Source organism: Lissotriton vulgaris, chromosome 1_1 (assembly GCF_964263255.1).
Source record: "Lissotriton vulgaris chromosome 1_1, aLisVul1.2, whole genome shotgun sequence".
Lineage (NCBI taxonomy): Eukaryota > Metazoa > Chordata > Amphibia > Caudata > Salamandridae > Lissotriton > Lissotriton vulgaris.
Genome location: NC_141685.1, coordinates 2,129,114 through 2,148,625, shown reverse-complemented (window position 1 = coordinate 2,148,625; position 19,512 = coordinate 2,129,114). Strand labels below are relative to the sequence as shown.

The 19,512-nt window shown below is 39.8% G+C and overlaps 1 protein-coding gene across 1 annotated transcript; it reads right to left on the bottom strand.

Annotated features, from left to right (window-relative positions):
* LOC147736918 (tyrosinase-like) lies at nt 1-19,200 on the bottom strand. Its single transcript, XM_086964048.1, has 5 exons — nt 19,117-19,200; nt 14,020-14,727; nt 11,302-11,391; nt 10,795-10,936; nt 1-92 (listed from the first exon to the last, which is right to left on the bottom strand). Exons 1-5 carry the CDS (start codon nt 19,198-19,200, stop codon nt 1-3), a joined length of 1,116 nt encoding a protein of 371 aa, XP_086820174.1.
* Nucleotides 19,201-19,512: the final 312 nt, after the last annotated feature.

The following is a 19,512-nucleotide window of genomic DNA, read 5'->3' as shown; positions in this document are numbered from 1 at the left end:
TTACTTTTCCTTCACAAATGACTGGACGTTAAAAACCAAACGGACATTTGGTGTAAAATTTTCCTTTAGGCTGGAATCACACATGTCACATACTGTTCAATGAAACACATATTGTTTCATCAGAATTAGTTCAAAATTTAGGGGCATCCTTGATCCAAAGTAGCATATGTATATGAGGTGCACTTCTTGTTTGCTACTCCTTTCTCCAAAAGAAATCGGTAACTTCTCCAAGAGGTGGATTCTTTTTATTGTAGATAAAGGACATCATAGCTTGAAACATATGATTAAAATATCTGCATACATTTACAGGATCCAATGAACACAGTTCACCAGGAGTCTTTATTTCTACATTTCTTATATTGGAATTAGCTTTTCTTATAAACTCAAGCAAATCTTCCCATGCATATATTGCACATCTAAGTGTCACAAACCATGGTGGTTTACCTAAGTTCTGTAACATGCACTTGAGTTCTCAATGACAACGATACCAATACTCATTTGTTCCACGTTGACATGCCAACAAATTGATTAACTGTGCTTTAAAATTTTCATCTGTTTCTTTAACTTTCTCCACAAATTCTTTCACAGAAGAAGTGATTGATGAACTCCAGTTTTAAGTATTTGGTTCACTACCTAAGAGAGATAATACAGATCAATTTCAAACAAAAGGCGAAATATAAATGGAATGCACTGTCAAAATCTAGGATCTTCAGAATATAATCTTGTTGACGGATATTCTGAAGCTGGTATCTGTGCCGTTCGGCCATCATATTGTCCACCTTCTCCAGTAGGAAACAGCTATGGAAAACAACAAGATTCCAAGCTTTTCTCCCATATACTCATTGGAGTTTCCTGTGCTTTTTTCCTTTAGAAATAACTCAATATTGCTTCCTATTACTTCCGTTGAGTGCAAAGGTCATATTGTGTAATGTTTACAAATCTCTTCAGTCCTTGACTTGTCCACTTTCTATATTTGACTACTTTCAATTCAGATTCATCTTCTAAAAGTAATACCTGATCATCCACATTTACAGTTTTGTTAAAATATAAGGTAGCCTTTTCAATTCTAATAACAATCACAAATTCTTGCCATATTTTCCGACTCTTTGTTGGTACGTCATTTACTGAAATGACTACTGCCTCATTTTACTCTTTCTCTCCAGCAATAGTTTCAATATTTTTCTTAAAATCCAAAGGTAAGTACACCACTCTTCCTTTCAGCCCTCTTTGCAAGTCTGTTGGTGGCAGTTTACCTGTTTTAGGCTCCATCCGAATTATAGTTTGAAAAGGATGACCAGATTGAATTAGAACTGACTCATATGTATTCAATTATGCGAGTTCCTCTGGAATAGCTACTAATTCTAAGTTATTATGTACTGCTCTAGCAGGCATTTTGCTCTCTTCTAATTTGTTGTAACAATATTTTCATATACATTGATCACTACCTAACTCAAGTCGACCTTTTATCAACAAGGAAGTTGCAAATTATTCCCTCTTACCATTGTTCTCCTTTTCATTTTTCAAATACAAATCAACATTTCTAGTTTGAGTTTTATAATGAGTATGTTGACAACAAACACATACATAGTTTGGTATTACGAAGCACACTACATTAAGCTTTCAAATTTCTTCTTCAAACGGATTCGTACTAATCATTTTCCCATCTCCAATGAACATCTGTAATTGTCAAACTTTCACTTTCTATGGACTACTCTTCTGAACCAAAATATTGCATTTCAACATCATTACAATTTTTTGAACATCTGATAAAGAACCATGTTAAAATACCTGTATTCAGTTCACTTAAACATAATGCAGGACTTTTTACTTAGTACAGTTTCATTATAAACGTCCCCATTTCTGAATGGTGTACTGCTAACATCCTCAAGTGATGAAAAACACTTGTACACACTTTTCTTGAAAGACAAGCCATTGCATGCCCATGCTTTTTAGTATATTTTCTTAAATTACATGGATCTCGTCCCTGTAACAACTAAATCTTCTGTTTGATACTTTTCTGTGTATTTTCTCATAGCTTATTTTGCATTATATCAATGGATTCCAGTCGAATACTACAAATACTGCTGCAACCCCACTTATACACAGGAGCTTGTGTATATTTCCCTTGCACTTCTTCAGCTATTAACTCTTCTTCACTTTTATCAACCATTTGCTCTTTTGGAAGGGGACAACCATCCTGAACTTTGTAGCAATGACCTCCAGTATCAACTGTAAATGGTAAACTGTTTTCCTGGTTGTAACTTTCCTCATTAAAAAAAAGGCTCACTAGTAGAGGTATGTTTCCAATGTCCACTAAAGATTTTGAAGAAGTTGGTTCTGTTCACAGGTCCTTTTCTTCTACTTTTCTCTTTCAACAGTTTCAATATTTTATCCAACACTTTGAGCATCTTCAAAATCACAATTAATAACTTCTGTTTTAAATTGAAAGCAGTGTCCACTATACTTTCAATACGCTGCTTCGGTTTGAATTCAACCACTTTCTTTTTATATTTGCAGCAGGTTTTCATTAAATTCTGAATCACTCTAGTTCAAAAAAGTCTCTGACAAATTTCTTGAAATTGTTTTTGTCTCCAGGTAACAGATACTGTTTCTTCATCATGTTTTCTTTTCCTGGGATTTGAAATTGAAGTCTGCTTCTTCTTACTTGAAAAATTTATTTTTTTGCTTTCTGCCATAATATTTTTAATACATTTTCGTAATATTTTTTTCAGAAATTGTCTAGTGTTTTTACCACAAGAAACTGTTTGTGTAGTACTCTCATTTTTTCTAATTGAAAATCTTTCCTTTTGTTCAAATATATTTATTTTTTCTCTTTCCTTTTTTTCAGTTCTTCTAGGCATTTTCAAAAGGTCATCCAAACAAAATATTTTTCTGAAAAAGAAAAGATAGATACAATTATTTTTTACATCTGTTCAATATGTTAAAATAATAACATGCAATTACATAGGTTTTACTGACGGCTTCAAGAGGCAGTGCTGCAACATGATGGAGCAAGGCAGGAGAGCAGTCGGATGACGAGTAGTGCCATAGAACATATAGCAATTATTTATTTCATTATTTACATACACCTTTACAATTTATATGTAACTGCACTACCTCATACTTTTCACCACTTCAACACACCCCACAGCGGTCACTCTGCAACCCATCACAGACAACATTATAGACATCATGCCAGGTGAGTCACGTTGTAGGAGAAGGGAAATCCTTTATAGAGAGCCATTTTCTCTCAGGATTTTCCTTCTCTTTTTGCAGCGCAGGAGCAATATCATCGTGGGGTGATTATTAGAGAGGCGCAATGCCCATTGCCCCGGACTCCCTGAGACAGCTTCCTGGGCACTTACACAAAGCTGCACCCGAGTACTTCACAGGTCTTCAAAATACCATTTGCTTGTAAATTAGGCTTTAATTTTGTGGGTTTTTGGAATTGCACTTGAAGAGCTGTGTTAAAGCTCAAGGGGGAAGTTAGTCCGGTCACAAGTTAGTGGTCTAGTGTTTGACACTAACAAATGTCATACCGACCTCGATAAATTGGCCCATGACGCGACCGAGCTCTGATGCTTTTTTGTGAATCCTCGGAGTGAGAACTGCATTTTAGTCAGCCGATTGTCCTTTTAGTTGTTTTTTAGCATTTCATTTTGTGTGTATTTTATAATTGCTGTTTTTGCACTGAAAGAGCTGTGTGAAAGCTCTGGGGGAAGTTAGTCTGGTCACAAGTTAGCGGTCTAGTGTTTGACTCAAACGCATGTCAAACCGGCCTCGATAAATTGGTCATTGACCCGGCTGCACTTTGGATGCGCGTAGCGGGAGCACCTAATGTAAGCCCGTCTGCACCCGTCCGTTTCCAAACGGGGCCAGGGGCAGAAACCTCTGTTGGTTCTGATAGGGAAAAAAATCACCTTTATTGCTGCACAACTTTACGACCTTAGAAGCAGGGTAGATAGTAAGTGTGCCCATGTCCTGCTCTCACATAATACAAGCTCACAATGTAGCACTGTAACTTTAATTTTCATTTTCAATCTTCTACTCATACTTTATTAGATACCCCTATAAAAGACAGGTCAAGAAGCTTCTACTCAACTGCCGCTCGCTCCCTAGACACTCCACTGAAATCAATTTACTTCTCGAAGGGAGAAACCCCAATGCTTTATTTTTAACTGAGACTTGGCTAAACAATGGCTCAGATTTTGATATTGTTCAAACTCTCCCGTCAAATTACGTTATTCATAGGCTTGATCGCAATACAGGTCGTGGCCATAATATACAAGGACAATTTCATATGCAAAACAAACACAAACCTTGTTCCTGACTGTGAAAGTATGTCCTTTTTGATTGATTTTGCTCCCACATACACCATTTTCAGGGATTCCGACATACCACCCTCCAGGCCCTCTTGGGCATTTTAAGAAGGATTTACCGGATGTGGAAGCAAATTTAGCCAGTGCCTCCCCTAACTTTACAATTCTGGGTGATTTCAACCTGCACTTTGATGACAACCTTTTGATCTCTTCAGTAGAATTAGCTGAGTAATTGGCAATGTTCCAACCTATGTTAAAAGTGTACAGTCCCACCCATACCAAAGGTCATTTGTTGTACCCTATTTTTTCTAATATTAGAAACCTTCTGGTAGAGGTTTCTGTCCCTATTCCCTGGTCAGACCACTTCCTACTGCCTTTTAATTGGACACTACCAGATACCAACCCACCAACTGTCAGAGCTACAAAAATAGCTTGCAAGTGGTCGAAACTCCCCCTAGACACCTTGATTAGCCATCTTAAGGACACCATTCCCCCATCTCACCCTAACCCCATTGTTGCCAACGACAATTTTAATAATTGACTTGAACTTGCACTTAATTGTGTTCTCTCCAAGAAGGAAATCTCAGAAAAGGTAGGAGCAAAAAAAATCCTTGGTATTCCTAAAAATAACACCAGCTAAAACAGATATGTAAAAAGCTTGAACGAAGTTGGAGTAAGGACTTTACCGATTCTAGTAAAATTAAATACCAAGTAGCTATTCAAAACTATAAAAATTAAATAAAAGATACTCAAGCCCATTACTATCAAGGAAAAATCCTAGCTAACTCCTCTCGTGAGATATTAAAAATTGCCAAATCCCTACTTACATCCCCTCCCCTCCTAATGTCACAGACAATGTTCAATTGCGATGCGATCAAATTGCTGAGTTTTTTTCAGAAAAGATACAAAACATCTACAATTCCTTACCTCCTATTACTGTTCCAGAAATGTGTGCTTTAAGTTATATAATCCCGCTTGACATTCCCATCCAGCTGGAGGAATTCCATCCTCTAGATTTGAAGACTTGCAAAGGTTGCTCAAAGAGCTCAAATCCGGCTCCCCTTAGATGTCGTCCCCCTACTATTCTCCATATTATTTTGCAGGTGGTGTCACCAGCCATACTTGATTGTACCAATACAACATTTAAAACTGGGACTTTGCCACCACAATGGACACATGTTGGGGTGAAAGCACTCCTAAAGAAACCAAACCTTGATCCAGACAATTGTGGAAATTGGAAATAAAGGTTTAATCCTAGTTCGTAAGATTAAATGTGCATGTAGAGGAGGCAGACTGTTTATATACAATGCAACTCGACTCTGGAACAGTATCCCTCTCCATATACACTCCGAACCTGATTACCTCAAGTTTGGAAAATTGCTAAAAACCTTTCTCTTTCAGTAACCTCCTCTGAGTTCACTGGGCGTCTTAGAGCTGGGATGCTCCATGGTAACCATGCGCTCTAGAAATGTTCTTTCATTCATTCATTCACTCTGCCTATTGCTGAAAGAATTAGCCTCCCCCAAAATTGTGCTCTGGTGGCGCCTCTGGAGACGACCACAGGCAGGCTTCTCCACCACGATCCTGCTCTGACATTTCACAGTGTCGTGTTTTAGTGCTACGAAAACACACACTTTGCCCGACTCACTTAGTTCTCACACATACTCTTTAACATGAAGATAGTAGCTTTGGAATTACCTTTATATTCCTATAATGTTCTTCACATGCAAATATATAAATGCAGGTTCTAGCCACACCACATTAGCTGTCTGGTATACTCTCTCAAATGTAAGAACTACAGGCATTCTGTATCTGTCAGGCGTGCCAGTTTAAAGCAGTGTTCTTATAAAGAAATGGACAAAAAATGCTATGTTTCTAAATTAATGTCTTAAACTCAAAAAAGCTCCTTTACATTTCTTTTGCTGGATCAACCTTTGTTTAAAACACCAGCACAAAGCTTCCTTGTTCTTTTTCAGAAATATCTTCCTGTCAATGCTTATCGCCAGCCTTTTCGGCCCATTAGGAGGCTGGGTGGATGAGTATAATACGTTGTATTTAAGATCGGGCGGAGGGTGCAGGGATATAAAGACGGATAGTTGAATAAAGGGCGAGTGGATGGATGGCCAGATGGATGAATGAATAGCTCGATGGATGGAACGATGAATGGATGTATGGACCAGTACTTAGGATAGACGGGTGGGCTGATAGATACTTAGGATTGGTTCTGGACAGACGTATGTAAGGAAATATGGATGTATGGCTGGATGGATGGCACAGTGCTTACCATAGGTGAGTGGGCTGATAGATGCTTAGGAAAAGTGTAGGGACAGATGTATGCATGTATGTAGGTAGGAATGTATGGATGAGGTGAAAGATGGTTGGATGGCGCAGTGCTAGGGACGGATGGATGCAGGGCTTTAAGTGGGCCGGGTCTGAGCACCGGCAGTTATTTTCAGGGGGCCTCAAAATGGGACTCTATAGGGCTCTATTTTCTGCCCTCGCAAAGGTTGTCAATTTTCTATTTTTTATTGGACTGCCCTGACTGCAACATAGTAACAAATAAATGGTCCAAGCTTCCATTTACATCTACAATGGCACCAAGGTAGAGTGCAGGAGTGTCAGCACCAAGATTTGTTATCCAAAGAAATGTTGTGTGATTTGCGTAGCTGTCTGCTGGAAAGCTCATCACCAAAAGGTGTTAAAACATGCAATTTGCGAGCAAAACATACACCATACCATAAAGCTGTTCATAAATGGGCCCAGTGCCACTACACCACCCTCTTCCCCATCCTTGCTTAACCTTACAAAAGAAAGAGCCCCAGCAAATCTGCTAGAGCAACTATAGCAATACAGGGACTTAATTTCAACAAGTGTTTGCCGGAACGCTCAGCAACAAAAGGTATTAAAACATGCAAATTTCTGGATAAAACATTGACCATGCCACAGAGTGCTTTATAAAAGGACCTAGTAGTACTACATCACCTTTACTAGCTACACATGCGCACTTTACAATCGGCCGTGTTAAAATCAGCATCATACCCACCTTCCCCACCCCCATCCCGCCATTGATTTATGTACAAAATGAAACAGAAACCACACCATTCCTAGTAGCGCCTCTATACCCATACACAGGCTTAAATTTAATAGGTGTCTGCCGGGATGCTTATCAGCAAAAAGTATTCAAACATGCAAATTGGCTGGTAAAACTTTACTAGATAGACATCTGTATGTTACTAAAGTGGTTTAAACACTCTGTAGAGTGTATAGAAGGGGATGGGGAGAGTATACAAAGTTTTGATATGCCATCCCTTTACAGTTTGTATATTAAAGACATTAAATGAAATGAAAAAATTGACGAGTGTCTGAAAAGGGATAGTGAAGTTGAGCACCAGTAAAACCCGGACCACTTAAACACCTAGGTATATTCAGCACAGTGACACAACCTGATAATTAGTATCACTTATAATCACATGTAGTGTACTAATGTCAAGAAAGTCATACAAAAAATATACAGAAGATTTTCATTTCTTTTTATCTCTCACACATTTATAAAACATCACTTCTAAAGAAACTATCCCCAACCACTTGCATTTCATAAGAACACACAATCATTAATACCTTTACTACCATATATTTTAGTATATCTACCTTTTTATTATTCACTTGTCAGTAACTACTAAAACTAATAACTATACCCAAATGCAAACCAGAAACCATGTAAATATTATATCTCAACCTATGATCAAATGATTCAAACTATGCGTACTTATAAAAGGAACGTATCCCTTTTACTATCTCCATCTCCTCTCCTCGTAATCTCCAAACACTGTAGATGGTCTCATAGTACAACAAGCTACCTTGACTTATATTCAAATTTACCTCTTAGTGTCAAAAATGAGACCACAACCTGTCCGCATAACATTTCTGGGTTTTGTTTTATCGCATTTAACTTAATTACACACACATCTCCCACCCCCCTTTCCCACTATTTCCACAAAAAGTATAATTTGCAAACATGAACATTTTGTTTATCTCACCTTAATACATTAGCAAACCCAAATTAACGTTGTACCTCATTTTCAAAACCATACAGAGTAGGATCTGTTTCCTATGGTTACCCACACTTTTTGCTGTGTTTCACTGGTTTATCGACTTTAGTCTGGTTGGGCCCCTGCTAATCAGGACCACAGCCCAGCTGTTCTCACTCTAAATTGATTGCATGTACTTTAGGTACATTCCAGATTGAGAACTGGGTCACCCTTATGAGTCCCTAGTATTTGGTACCTTAGGTACCCAGGGCATAAGTACCCCTGAGGCCTACCAGGGACTGAAGCTTGTATTATGCCACCCCTGGGAAGCCTTCCAAAATGACACCACAACCCTGCAGTTGCAGCCTGGGTAAGGTGCTGTAAGCACCCTTACTTAGATATAGTATACCTATATCTACCTGTATATATAGACATATATTAACCTATAAGTCACTCCTAAGGCAGGACTTAACAATCATGAAGGTAGAGTGCTTGGTTTTGTGTGAGAGGGTGCCCTAGCACGAGGTCAGCCCCTCTGCAGCTTTTGGAATTCCTTCCATATAGCTGTTCTATGATGTAGCCATACCATATACTCTTAAGTGCATTATAATCCGTCTTGGTTAATGCTAACTTTGGTTTGGCTTTATCAAAACATGTCGAGTTTGGTGTCAAACACTTTGCAATACTACATCCCCCGCCAGTTCTAGTGGCGGGGGTAGCATTCCACCCTTCTAGAGGGAGAAGACATATATACGCTGGTATACCCGGAAAAAGTTTAACAGAGACTCAGCATCACAAAATGGATACTGCTGCCACAGACACAAGTCTGACCTCCTGCTGCTGGACGGAACTCCAGCAGGGGAGGCCTGTACAATAGGTTTCCTGTCCAGGGAGGTGCCAGCACCTCCCCAGAAATTGAGAATAACTTCCCATTCATTCCTATGGGCCTCCTGGCCAATAGAAATTAATGGGAAAGTAGTCCTTACTTGCGATTCGCAATTTGCTAATCGCAATTAAGGAATGTTAAGAAATCGCTAAAAAATTGTGATTTTTTACATACATCCCATTTTGCAATTCTCAAATAGCGATTTGGGAATCGCAAATGAGGATGTTGATGCATATGGCCCTACATTTTTAAACTTATTTGCTACTGCATAAAGGCTCAGCCAAAGCATTTCCCTAATTAGGATGTATTCCTGTAATCTTAAATCTTGCAAAAGACCTGCTAGATGGAAGTGGGCATTCTTTGGTTTTAAGAATGTCCACCATGTATAAAGGCGGCTGTGGAAGAATCCTGCTCTGCTGAACACAGTTATTCAAGGAAAGATTTGATGATTGCATGGTATTGTCCCAGGGATGTGGCTGGGAGAGTGGGACCAATGGTGTGGGTCATCAGTCGAGATGTTTGTCATTCCTTGCAATTGATTGTTTACTTGTGCTTTAAATATTGCACAGGTTGATGTATAAGATTATGTGTTTTATAGCAGAAGGCATGACAATATCCCTGTTTCTAACACAAGTGGTCATTGAGTTTCAGGCCCCAAAAAAGATCTTGTTTATCTTTTCTGCATCCTTCATCCCAACTCAGTACATAATAAGGGATTGTCCCCCAACTTCCCTTAGTTTGCTCTAGTAATATCCTTTAGGTAAATCAGTGATGCTTAGCTTCAACCTCTGCGGCCAATCATACACCAGAGTGTCCTCTGGCGCAGCAAGAATTATGCCACACTGCTTTAGCAGCAATATTAGGAGGGTGTGTTTCTCATATAATTCGACTCTGCAGAATTCTGATGGCTTACATATAACCTCAGCTAGGTTCTGTGGAGTACCATCCATGGCCAGAAATAGGCAGGTTTTGCTGCTAAAACTGATTTAGTGCCAGGAATGTGTTCCCTGCTGAAAAGTCAGCACAAAGGGCACCAATGGCGCACCAGAGTGTGCAGCAACTCAAGATGATTTTGGTGCAGAGCTGCGGTCTTCTGACTATGAAACACAAATGGTGGTAACCTTCTGCATAAGAGAAAAGTCGCCGGATCTGAATTCGCACTGGGGACATTAAATCTAGCTCAACTATTTACCGTTCTGGAGCCGTACATGAGAAGAAATTGTGCCACACGGTGATAGACAAATTTGTCCAGAACTCAGCATTGCAAGAGCAGCATGAGCCACTAAAATTCCACCAATTTTTCCAGAGGTACAGAATATTTCGCTCATCCTAACTGGGAACTGCCTCCTCAGGCACAGGTTCCAGGGTCAGCTGTTGACTGACATCCTGAGATCTGATGCACTTTCCATCCTTTCACTGCATTCATACTGTAGAAATAAGTAAAGACCTAGACATGTGGCTTCAAGCCACCTCTTTATCCATTCATCCTTTGATCAGATATGTGAAAGAATAGAGACGTCACACACACACAAAATATTTGTGAAGGACTGATTTCACCTACCTTCCAGACAGTTGCGGAAGCTTTGCTTGGAAGTGATATTGTACGGAGGTGTGTCATAGTCCTTCCACTGTAGCACGTCCTCTACTTGCTGAGCAGAGGGCAGCTGGCTGTTGTTGGGGTCTGCACAAGTGGAGAAGTGTGGCTCAATGGTTAGAGCAGCAGACCCTGATGCAGAGGTCTAGCCCGAGACCAGGGTTCAATTCCCCGCCTCGGCGGGTCTTGGGCTCAAAATTCCCCGGACCTGATAATTCTCGCCTCGGTGCCTATTCTAATCATGGGTCCCACTCTGCAACTCTGGGCAATAGCTTGCTTAATCTCCACAACGGCCCCCACAATGCTAAGGATGCCTACCTCCACCTTGGGGGTGCCCAGGAGTGGACGCCTCACAGGGAAATCCAGGATGAGTTCCACAGCGGTATTCGTACAAGCGCCTTGAGACCCTTGTGGGTGAGTAGTGCGCTATACAAGTATCAATTTACATTTACATTACATTACATTTACATTTACACCAGGGTTCCTGTGTAGAGGCTCAAACCTGCACTTATCTTCTGCAACTGTGCAATACTTATCAGGGTAGCTAAACCCGCTGCATATACTCTGGAAACGGTATGGAAGGAAGGGAAGTTAAATGCTGTAAAGTCATAAGAAGAGAGGGCTGTATTGTATGATGTAGTACATGTTAGACCTGTTTTAGCTCTACTTCATACGCCATAGACCTCTCCTCCGCACAAAGACTCATCACTGTAGACCTCTTGGTGATCTTATAAAAAACATGGCCACAAAGTCCATAATTACTTGATAATGGGTCCTTATGGGCCTATTAAAGCAAACACAAAGAGACAATGGACAGAGTGCTGAAACTTTACAGACACTCACCCCCATTGACAGATCTGGGTTGAATCCATCAAAGGTATTTAGCTCACTTCACCTACTCAGCTCAGACCAAGCCATATGCAAATCAGTCTTGACCCTGTGCCTCATGGGAACATTCCAGCTCAAACTGCCAAGCCAGGAATTCCCTTGATTGGACACAATCATTGAGCAAGGACACAACTCCGAAAACCATTCAGGTAACAGCCTATTTTTCTTCACCTGGGAGGCCTTTGAAGGCAATCTGGGCATGCAGGTAAAGGGTTTAACATGCCAACATTTTTGCCTGAAAAAACTGAAATGAACAGCTCTGAGTAGGCATACATTTGGCAAAGGAATGTCAAACACTGAAATCTGCCTGAGGGATGCAACAACTTGCTTTACTATATAAAGTGGTCGCACTGTGAAATATAAAAAAGTACATTTCCAGCAGAGGTTTGTGTGTGAATTTCAAGTTCTGGCATGCTTAGGTGCTACCACTGCATTGTTTGTAGCCTAGTGTGTAAGATGGTCACATGCTACCTTATGTTTACATTTAGATGAGAGAGGATCGCTATGGTGTAATGTGACATTAAGTTGCAAGTTGTGACTAACTAAAGTATACAATTGAGTTGTGTTGATTCATTTTCTGAGCTAAATTCCTTGTTAGACCATTACAAGTTACCACAATAAGGTGCCAAACACATGCATTCATGTGAGCAACAGCATTCGTGTGAGCAACAGCACAAAGAACACAGAGGAAAGAAGACTAATGCAGTACACACAGAAAGAATAAACAAGCACAGTAAAAGAGGATGAGAAACAGCTTGAAGGACTCTGAATAAGGATAACGCAGCATGCACAGAAAGAATAAACAAGCACTCCTCCTGTGAAAAGAGAAGAAGAATAAAAAAGTGAATACGCTAAAAAAAGCAGAAAAGTTATTAAAAGAAAGGCGTGCAAGATTTGTATAGTTTTTGGATCTCTGAGCTCGAAACACCTGAAACAAGAATTACAGCCCAGTTTGTAGAAATGGAAATCTGAGTTCTAGGCAACAGCACAGTGCTCTTTGACAAGGATAAAGTATTTCCTTTTGCAGTTGCTAAAAAGAGACAAGTGGAAGGCTTTAAGTACTGCTGCACAGCTCCCTGGAAGTGAATAACTTACAAAAAAGGAGCGACAAATAAGACATATTAACTACTTGAAAGTATTTTTTTAAACAACACTGAAAAAGACAAGACAAATGAACACCAATGTGTGGGCTTGTAGCCCAAAAAGCATATACAACAGGTCTTTAAAACAGCACAAGCAACGTCTAGGCTTTGTTTGATGTTAGATGTTATGACGGACGATTTTTGTTGACAATCTTGTTTATCTCAGTAGATGAAGAGTTATATGTTGTGACACACATCAATGTGATAGATTAAGATTTTTGATTTGTCTACAGTTATGCTGCCCTTGGTGTGTTCCTAGATCTCTTGTATGCCCTATCAATGATGTTCTTGGTATAGGCTTTTTGCCATGATTTCAAGCTTAGCTTGTCTATGTGGGATGTAGGATTCATGTACTGACCAAGGATACTTTGCAAACACCTGTGAGATGATCTGATCCGCCTGGCATACCACTTGCATGTTGATGGAGTGGGAGTGTTTGCGGTTCCTATAGATGTGTTCACTTGCCTTTGCTTGAACAAGGGCAATGTGGGTACCATCAATACCTCCCACAGCATCATTATTTAGCTCACTCCATCACCACAGTTCATTTATCCATGCCACTGAAATCAAGCTATCCTGGCTGATGAGGGCAGAAAGCCCAAACCGGTTCTAGGATGTTTGTTTTCAGTCCAGGGAGGACCTGGATTGGCAGTTTGGGCTTGACTATTCCCATTGGGCACAGGATCAAGACTGAAATAGAGTGAGACAGGGCTCTTGGGTGTGCTTACAAGTGACACTCTTTCTTCCATTGTATAGCCCTGGGGGATGTTGGTCATGACGATTATGGATATTTGGTTTGTAATTAGTAAGTATGTTGAAGTCATTTTCTCCAAGTAATGTAATCCTCTTCCCTCCAGAGTAAAGGAATGCCTATCAGCAATGGTAAGTGGTGAGGTTAATTAGATACATGATTGACTTTGTTTATGATACAATTTAAGTTTCAAGATATTCCTATGAGCTAAAATATGATAAGTTGTGTATTGCACTGGAGGAGCATTAGGTTGATTCTCTCACATGAACAACAGTGAAGAAAACCATCCCATTGTAGATAAATTTTGTTTTACCTTCTTTGTACCTCCTTCGATTATGCATGACTTCACTGCTTTGCCCACCAGTGCACCCATTCATGGACACACATATACATTATTGCAAGTTTCTAAACAAACAGGCAGAGTTGTATATTTCCCTTCCAATTGGCAAAGTACGAGGTAGAAGTCAGCAAGCCCCGTGAATTGCTCTTGCCCATGATGTCATCCGTGCAGATGCTGAATGTCTGGCCATCCATGCTCCAGTCGTAGTACGGAATGGCAAAATCATGGTCATCGGTTAGAATCTGCATTTCCCTCTCAAAAAACAAGAGGTACCACCGATGCCAAGAAGGAAAGTTAGGGCCTTCATGGGCAAGGGTTATGGTCCCATCAAACATATTATTTTCTAGGAATGGTGCAATGGAATAAGAGTGTATAGAGGCAAAGACATCATACGCTGTGGCTTCAACAAAGCGGATGGTGTTTCTGTCGAGCCTGTTGCCGGTGAGGAGAATTGTATATCTTATACTTGTTTTCAACTTTGCAAGGCTCAGATAACGGAAAAATTTCAATCTCTCTTGACGAGAGAGCTCACAGATGTCCCTCCTGATGATGGTCTTCTTCTCAGTGCACTTGTCTCCATAGAAGCCAAACTTACATTCGCCACAGTCAAAACCACCATAGTTCCCATTGCAGACACAAACACTGTCGTAGTACTCATGCGGCCAGTCTAAGCGGTCATTGTTGGTCTGAGTGAAGCTCCTCTTCTCTGAATAAGTATGATGCATAAACCTGCAGAGTCCTCTTCCTGAGACTACCCCACACATGCTGCCGTCTTTCCACTTAGGGTAAACAAAAACAAATGGCCGAGCAGGTTGATTTACAAATAATGCATCGCCTAGTCAAGTCAATTACTAGGTTGGACAACTATTACGCTGAATCAATTCAAATTTTATAAAGAAATTTTTGAGAAAGTATTTTTTACGACATCAAAAAACCACGAACTATTTAACAAATACATACATACATTCAATACACTGAAATAAACATGTCAAACAAAGAATTTTTTTTGCAAAAGAATTGTCACATAAAAATCACATAGACAACTATGCAATGCCTCAGCAGAATTAATTTTGAGGGACCAGTCCTGAATAATAATGAACAAGTGGACAAACTGATGGTTACATTCGCCCACTTGTCAACACCTACACAAGATACATGTTGTAATTCATACTGGGGTGCTATAACTAGGAATAACACATGATGGACTGAATGATTGCAAGTGTTTTATTTAATTCCTATCAAGCCCCGTCTGTTTTGTATCTTGGAACCTTGGAGTCATCCTTGACTCAAAACTCAGCATGACCAACCAAGTCAACGCAGTATCCTTCACCTGCTTCCACACCCTCCGCATGCTTTGCAAGATCTACATATGGATCCCGACACACATGCGAAAAACCATCACCCGCGCCCTCGTCAGCAGCAGACTCGACTACGGCAATGCCCTCTATGCCGGAGCCCAGTCCAAACTCATCAACAGACTTCAAAGAATCCAAAATGCCTCCGCACACCTGATCCTCGAAGTACCGCGCCGAGATCACTTCACCCCTCACCTCAGAAACCTGCACTGGCTCCCCTTCGACAGAAGAATCAGATTCAAACTCCTGAGCCACACACAAGGCACTCCACAAGACCAGCCCGGCCTACCTCACTGACAGACTCTCACACTACGCACCGAACAGAAAACTCTGTTCTGCGGACCTGTCACTGGCCGACTTCCCACGCATCCGTAGAACCACCTACGGAGGAAGGTCCTTCTCCCACCTCGCCGCTAAGACCCGGAACTTCCTCCCTCTCCTACTATGACGGACTGAAGACCGGCTGTCCCTCAGGAGACTACTCAAGACCTGGCTTTTCGACCACTAGCTGCAGCGACCCCCTCCCCCAGCGCCTTGAGACCCTTGCAAGTATGTAGTGCACTCTATAAATGCGCTGATTGATTGATTGAATGATGTCTTAGTGGTAGATGTCCAAGTAACTACAGTGTATGTGAGAGTTGAAGTATATAGGTGGCTATATGTGAGAGTCAGTAATTGTGACAGAGGCTGTGTGAATGAGTGTATACTTGTATTAGAGATTATATAACAGAGTAAGAATATGTTAGCTTCTGTATGAATAAATGGGGTGGTGTTTGTATAACTGTGCAGGTGAGTAAATGGAACTGTGATTGATTATTTGCATGACTGACTAGAATGAGTGTTGTATTGATCAGTGACTACATGTATGAATGGTTGTATGGATGAATGAGTACAGGTGTCTGTAGACCTAGGAATTAGTGAACGGTTGGTATTAACTGGTATTGGTGTGACAATGGTTTTGAAAATGTTAGTCTGAATTTTACTAGGGGTGTATCAAAGGTGATATTAGGGTGTAAGGAGGTGCATGTTAGGAATCGGGTCCAGTCCTCTTTCAGTGACCATGAACTGTTATCACATGACCTGCCAGTTACAGGATAAAAGCCAGTCCTACCTTCCTGTCATTGCTTGTTATTGCCAATGTGTGGGTTCCTGGTTGCTGGTTCCTGTGTTACTTGGATTTGCTTTGTTTGTTCTCACGGGCTCGTGAGAACCGTTCTTTCCCCCTTCTTCTTCAGAGTGCGAGTTTTTTGCCCTTTCCCTCCCCTCGTTTAGTGAGTTAGTGTGATAGGGTCTCTTTTCCCCGTTTTTGTCTAGATCCCAGTGCTTTTCACATTTTCCCGTATTTTTGGGCTGGGGGGTTCCAGGGGCTCCTGTTTTTTCCCTCCCGTCTGACAACCTTGTCCCTTATATTTTAGAGAGTATCGTTGTGCGGAGGAGACGCGGTGGTTGTATCAGCGCTTACCTATGTGTGGCGCGTCTCCTGTATAGACCTCTCCACATCGTTACTCGCGGAAGTGACGGCTTTGGTCATTCTGCATTCCCGAGGGTAGGTTTAGTCACCTTGTTATTTGAATTCTTAAGGTCCTATCCCAAGTGCCGGGTTTTCACGCGTATTGTTTTTAGCGTTTTAGCGTGAAGGGGTTTTTTGTCCATGTCAAGAAAGAGACATGTTTTTCCTCTGACAACAAAACATTAAGAGGGACACCCATTTCATCACAGCCAGCTGCTTGAAGTTCCAAGAGAATCTATTTTGGGGGTGAAACTTTTGATGACTGAATTCTCCACGATACCAAGCCTGCACTATCAACTGGTAAGCAACGTGATTGTTTTAGCAGGATATGGTCACTGTTGTTGAGATATTTGGGAAAGGTACATGATTGTGAAGAGTATTTTTCTTGTTTGTTCAGGTGCGGAAGCGTGGAGGCGGGAGCAGTGAACTCTTCGATCTACAGGGGTGGAGGACTTGGGGTCTCCTCATACTCCACCCCCTTTCCTGGGTCATTGGTTCACTCATGGTTAACATCTCGTGAGTGGCTAGTGAGTCGGGGAAGTGGATTGGAACATACCTCGTTCCTGCAGTGTATGGGCCGAGCGGAATCCAACAGTGCATCAGATTGTCACATGGATGATGTAATCCGTGATGTCATTTGAGAAGTCATCAGTGATGTCATCAGTGATGTCACTTACATGTCATGAATTATGTAATATGCGATATCATTGTGGGGGCACAAGTTATAGGTAGCTCAACTAACTATAACAGTAGAATTTCTATGGTTTTGAGTGAGTGAAATGTCCAACTAACTATACCGTCCCTGAAACTATGTTTTTTTCAGTGAATTTCAAAGGTTTTTTAAATGCTAATTTGTACCTATAAAATCCCTAAAACCTATTTTTTCAGTGAATTTCAAAGGTTTTTTAAATATTTAACTACTATTGTGCTATTTGTCATTAGTACTATTTTATCAAACTTTTCATCTACATGAAATAAATTGCAAAACTGCTATGTAATGTAATATATTTCACAAATTACAGTGAGTTTTTAAATTATACAAAATAATTTAACATTCAGAAAACAATCGTTCTCCATTTATTTGCTGTCATCAGCTTCTACTTAACTTCACTTTTCACAGTGATGACAGTGTTGTTACATCTTAAACATCTGGGAAAAGAAAACAATCAACTAGATTGTTAAAAAAACAAATCCCTAATTCTCACAAATATAATACAAAATCAACATACATAACACAACCAATACTATTTCCAATCTTCAGAAATTCATGTGCATCTTGTTGTATATTAGTACTGAATCAAGTGCATCTATCCAACAGTTGGAAAATACCAGAAGGAGAATGGATCTTACTTCTATCAGTTTTCAAATATTGAAATAAAGTATAAAGTGCCAAACATAATCTTTTTTCCTGATTTCCATAATTTGACTATAAACATCTTCAAGATAAAATAAAAAGTTTAGAATACCATTACCATAGCAGATGACACCAGAAGCATTTTATAATTGGTATCCGACAACATCATCACTTGTTTGTATTTTCTGCTTTTTTACATCTTTTCTTTCCTCTTGATTTTGTTTCTTCTTTTGAACAATAGTTGATGCTTCAACATGTTTGCGTTTTGAACACACAACACATTTCTCATGAATAGGATACTCTCCTAAACTTGGAGCATTAAGCCTTCTCAAACAATTATATTCTCTTACACAATTAACATCAGCACTAATCTTGATCTTATCAAAATCAATTAAATATAAACCAAACAACGTTCTAACTCGAGATAATCCAACATATACCATTCCCTCTTCAAACACAGTTTTTCCTACATTTACCACAGCATTATCTACACTTAATCCTTGAGATTCATGAATAGTTATTTTCGTTTCATTTCAAAGACTTTTATTTCTGTCACTAGGACCATAAAAAGCAAGCACAGACACAGAATAATGTACATTATTGAGTACTGAGTACCATGATTAAAAAGGGCACTCCATAAGTAATACAATTTCCAATTTACATCAGATACAGTGATTTTACCGAACAGCTAGGGGAGAGGGAGGGAAGGCTATAGATTAGCACTGTGAGATAGATTTATTTCAATAGATGTAATACAGTCGGCAAGCAACTAACAAAAATATATATATAGCAGCAAAAATACAATAAATAGTTTAAAAAGACAAAAAGGAGAAATTAATACTATTTAATAGTTATTGCATATACTAAACAGAAGGGAAACTGTTCTCTGTGAACACACAAGCCTTTTGCAAGCAAAAAACATTGCAGCAGAACGTGCATTTTGTCTTACCTCTGTAATCTGATCAAATGTAACTTTCAAGAATTCAATTCCATTTCTATTTTGATATTTCACAAAAACAGCAACTATCCCCATTGTTCCATTCACTTAACCTTCTTCTACATTCAGATTATGCATCAAAATTACCCAACAGTTTAAACATACATCTATAATTTTTTCCAAGACACCGGTTTTTGATACAGACTTTTCCAAAGAATCTAATTTAGTCAGTAGTTTTTCGGAAAAAAGAATTGATATTCATTGATGCTCGATTTTATCCATAGCTTCAATGTGGACTATTTCTTGATATTCCAATTTCATAAGCTCTCTATTAAATGTATAACACTCTTCCACTGTAGGAATTAAGCAAACTATAGACTTTTTTCTTTCATTTTCTTGTACATTACT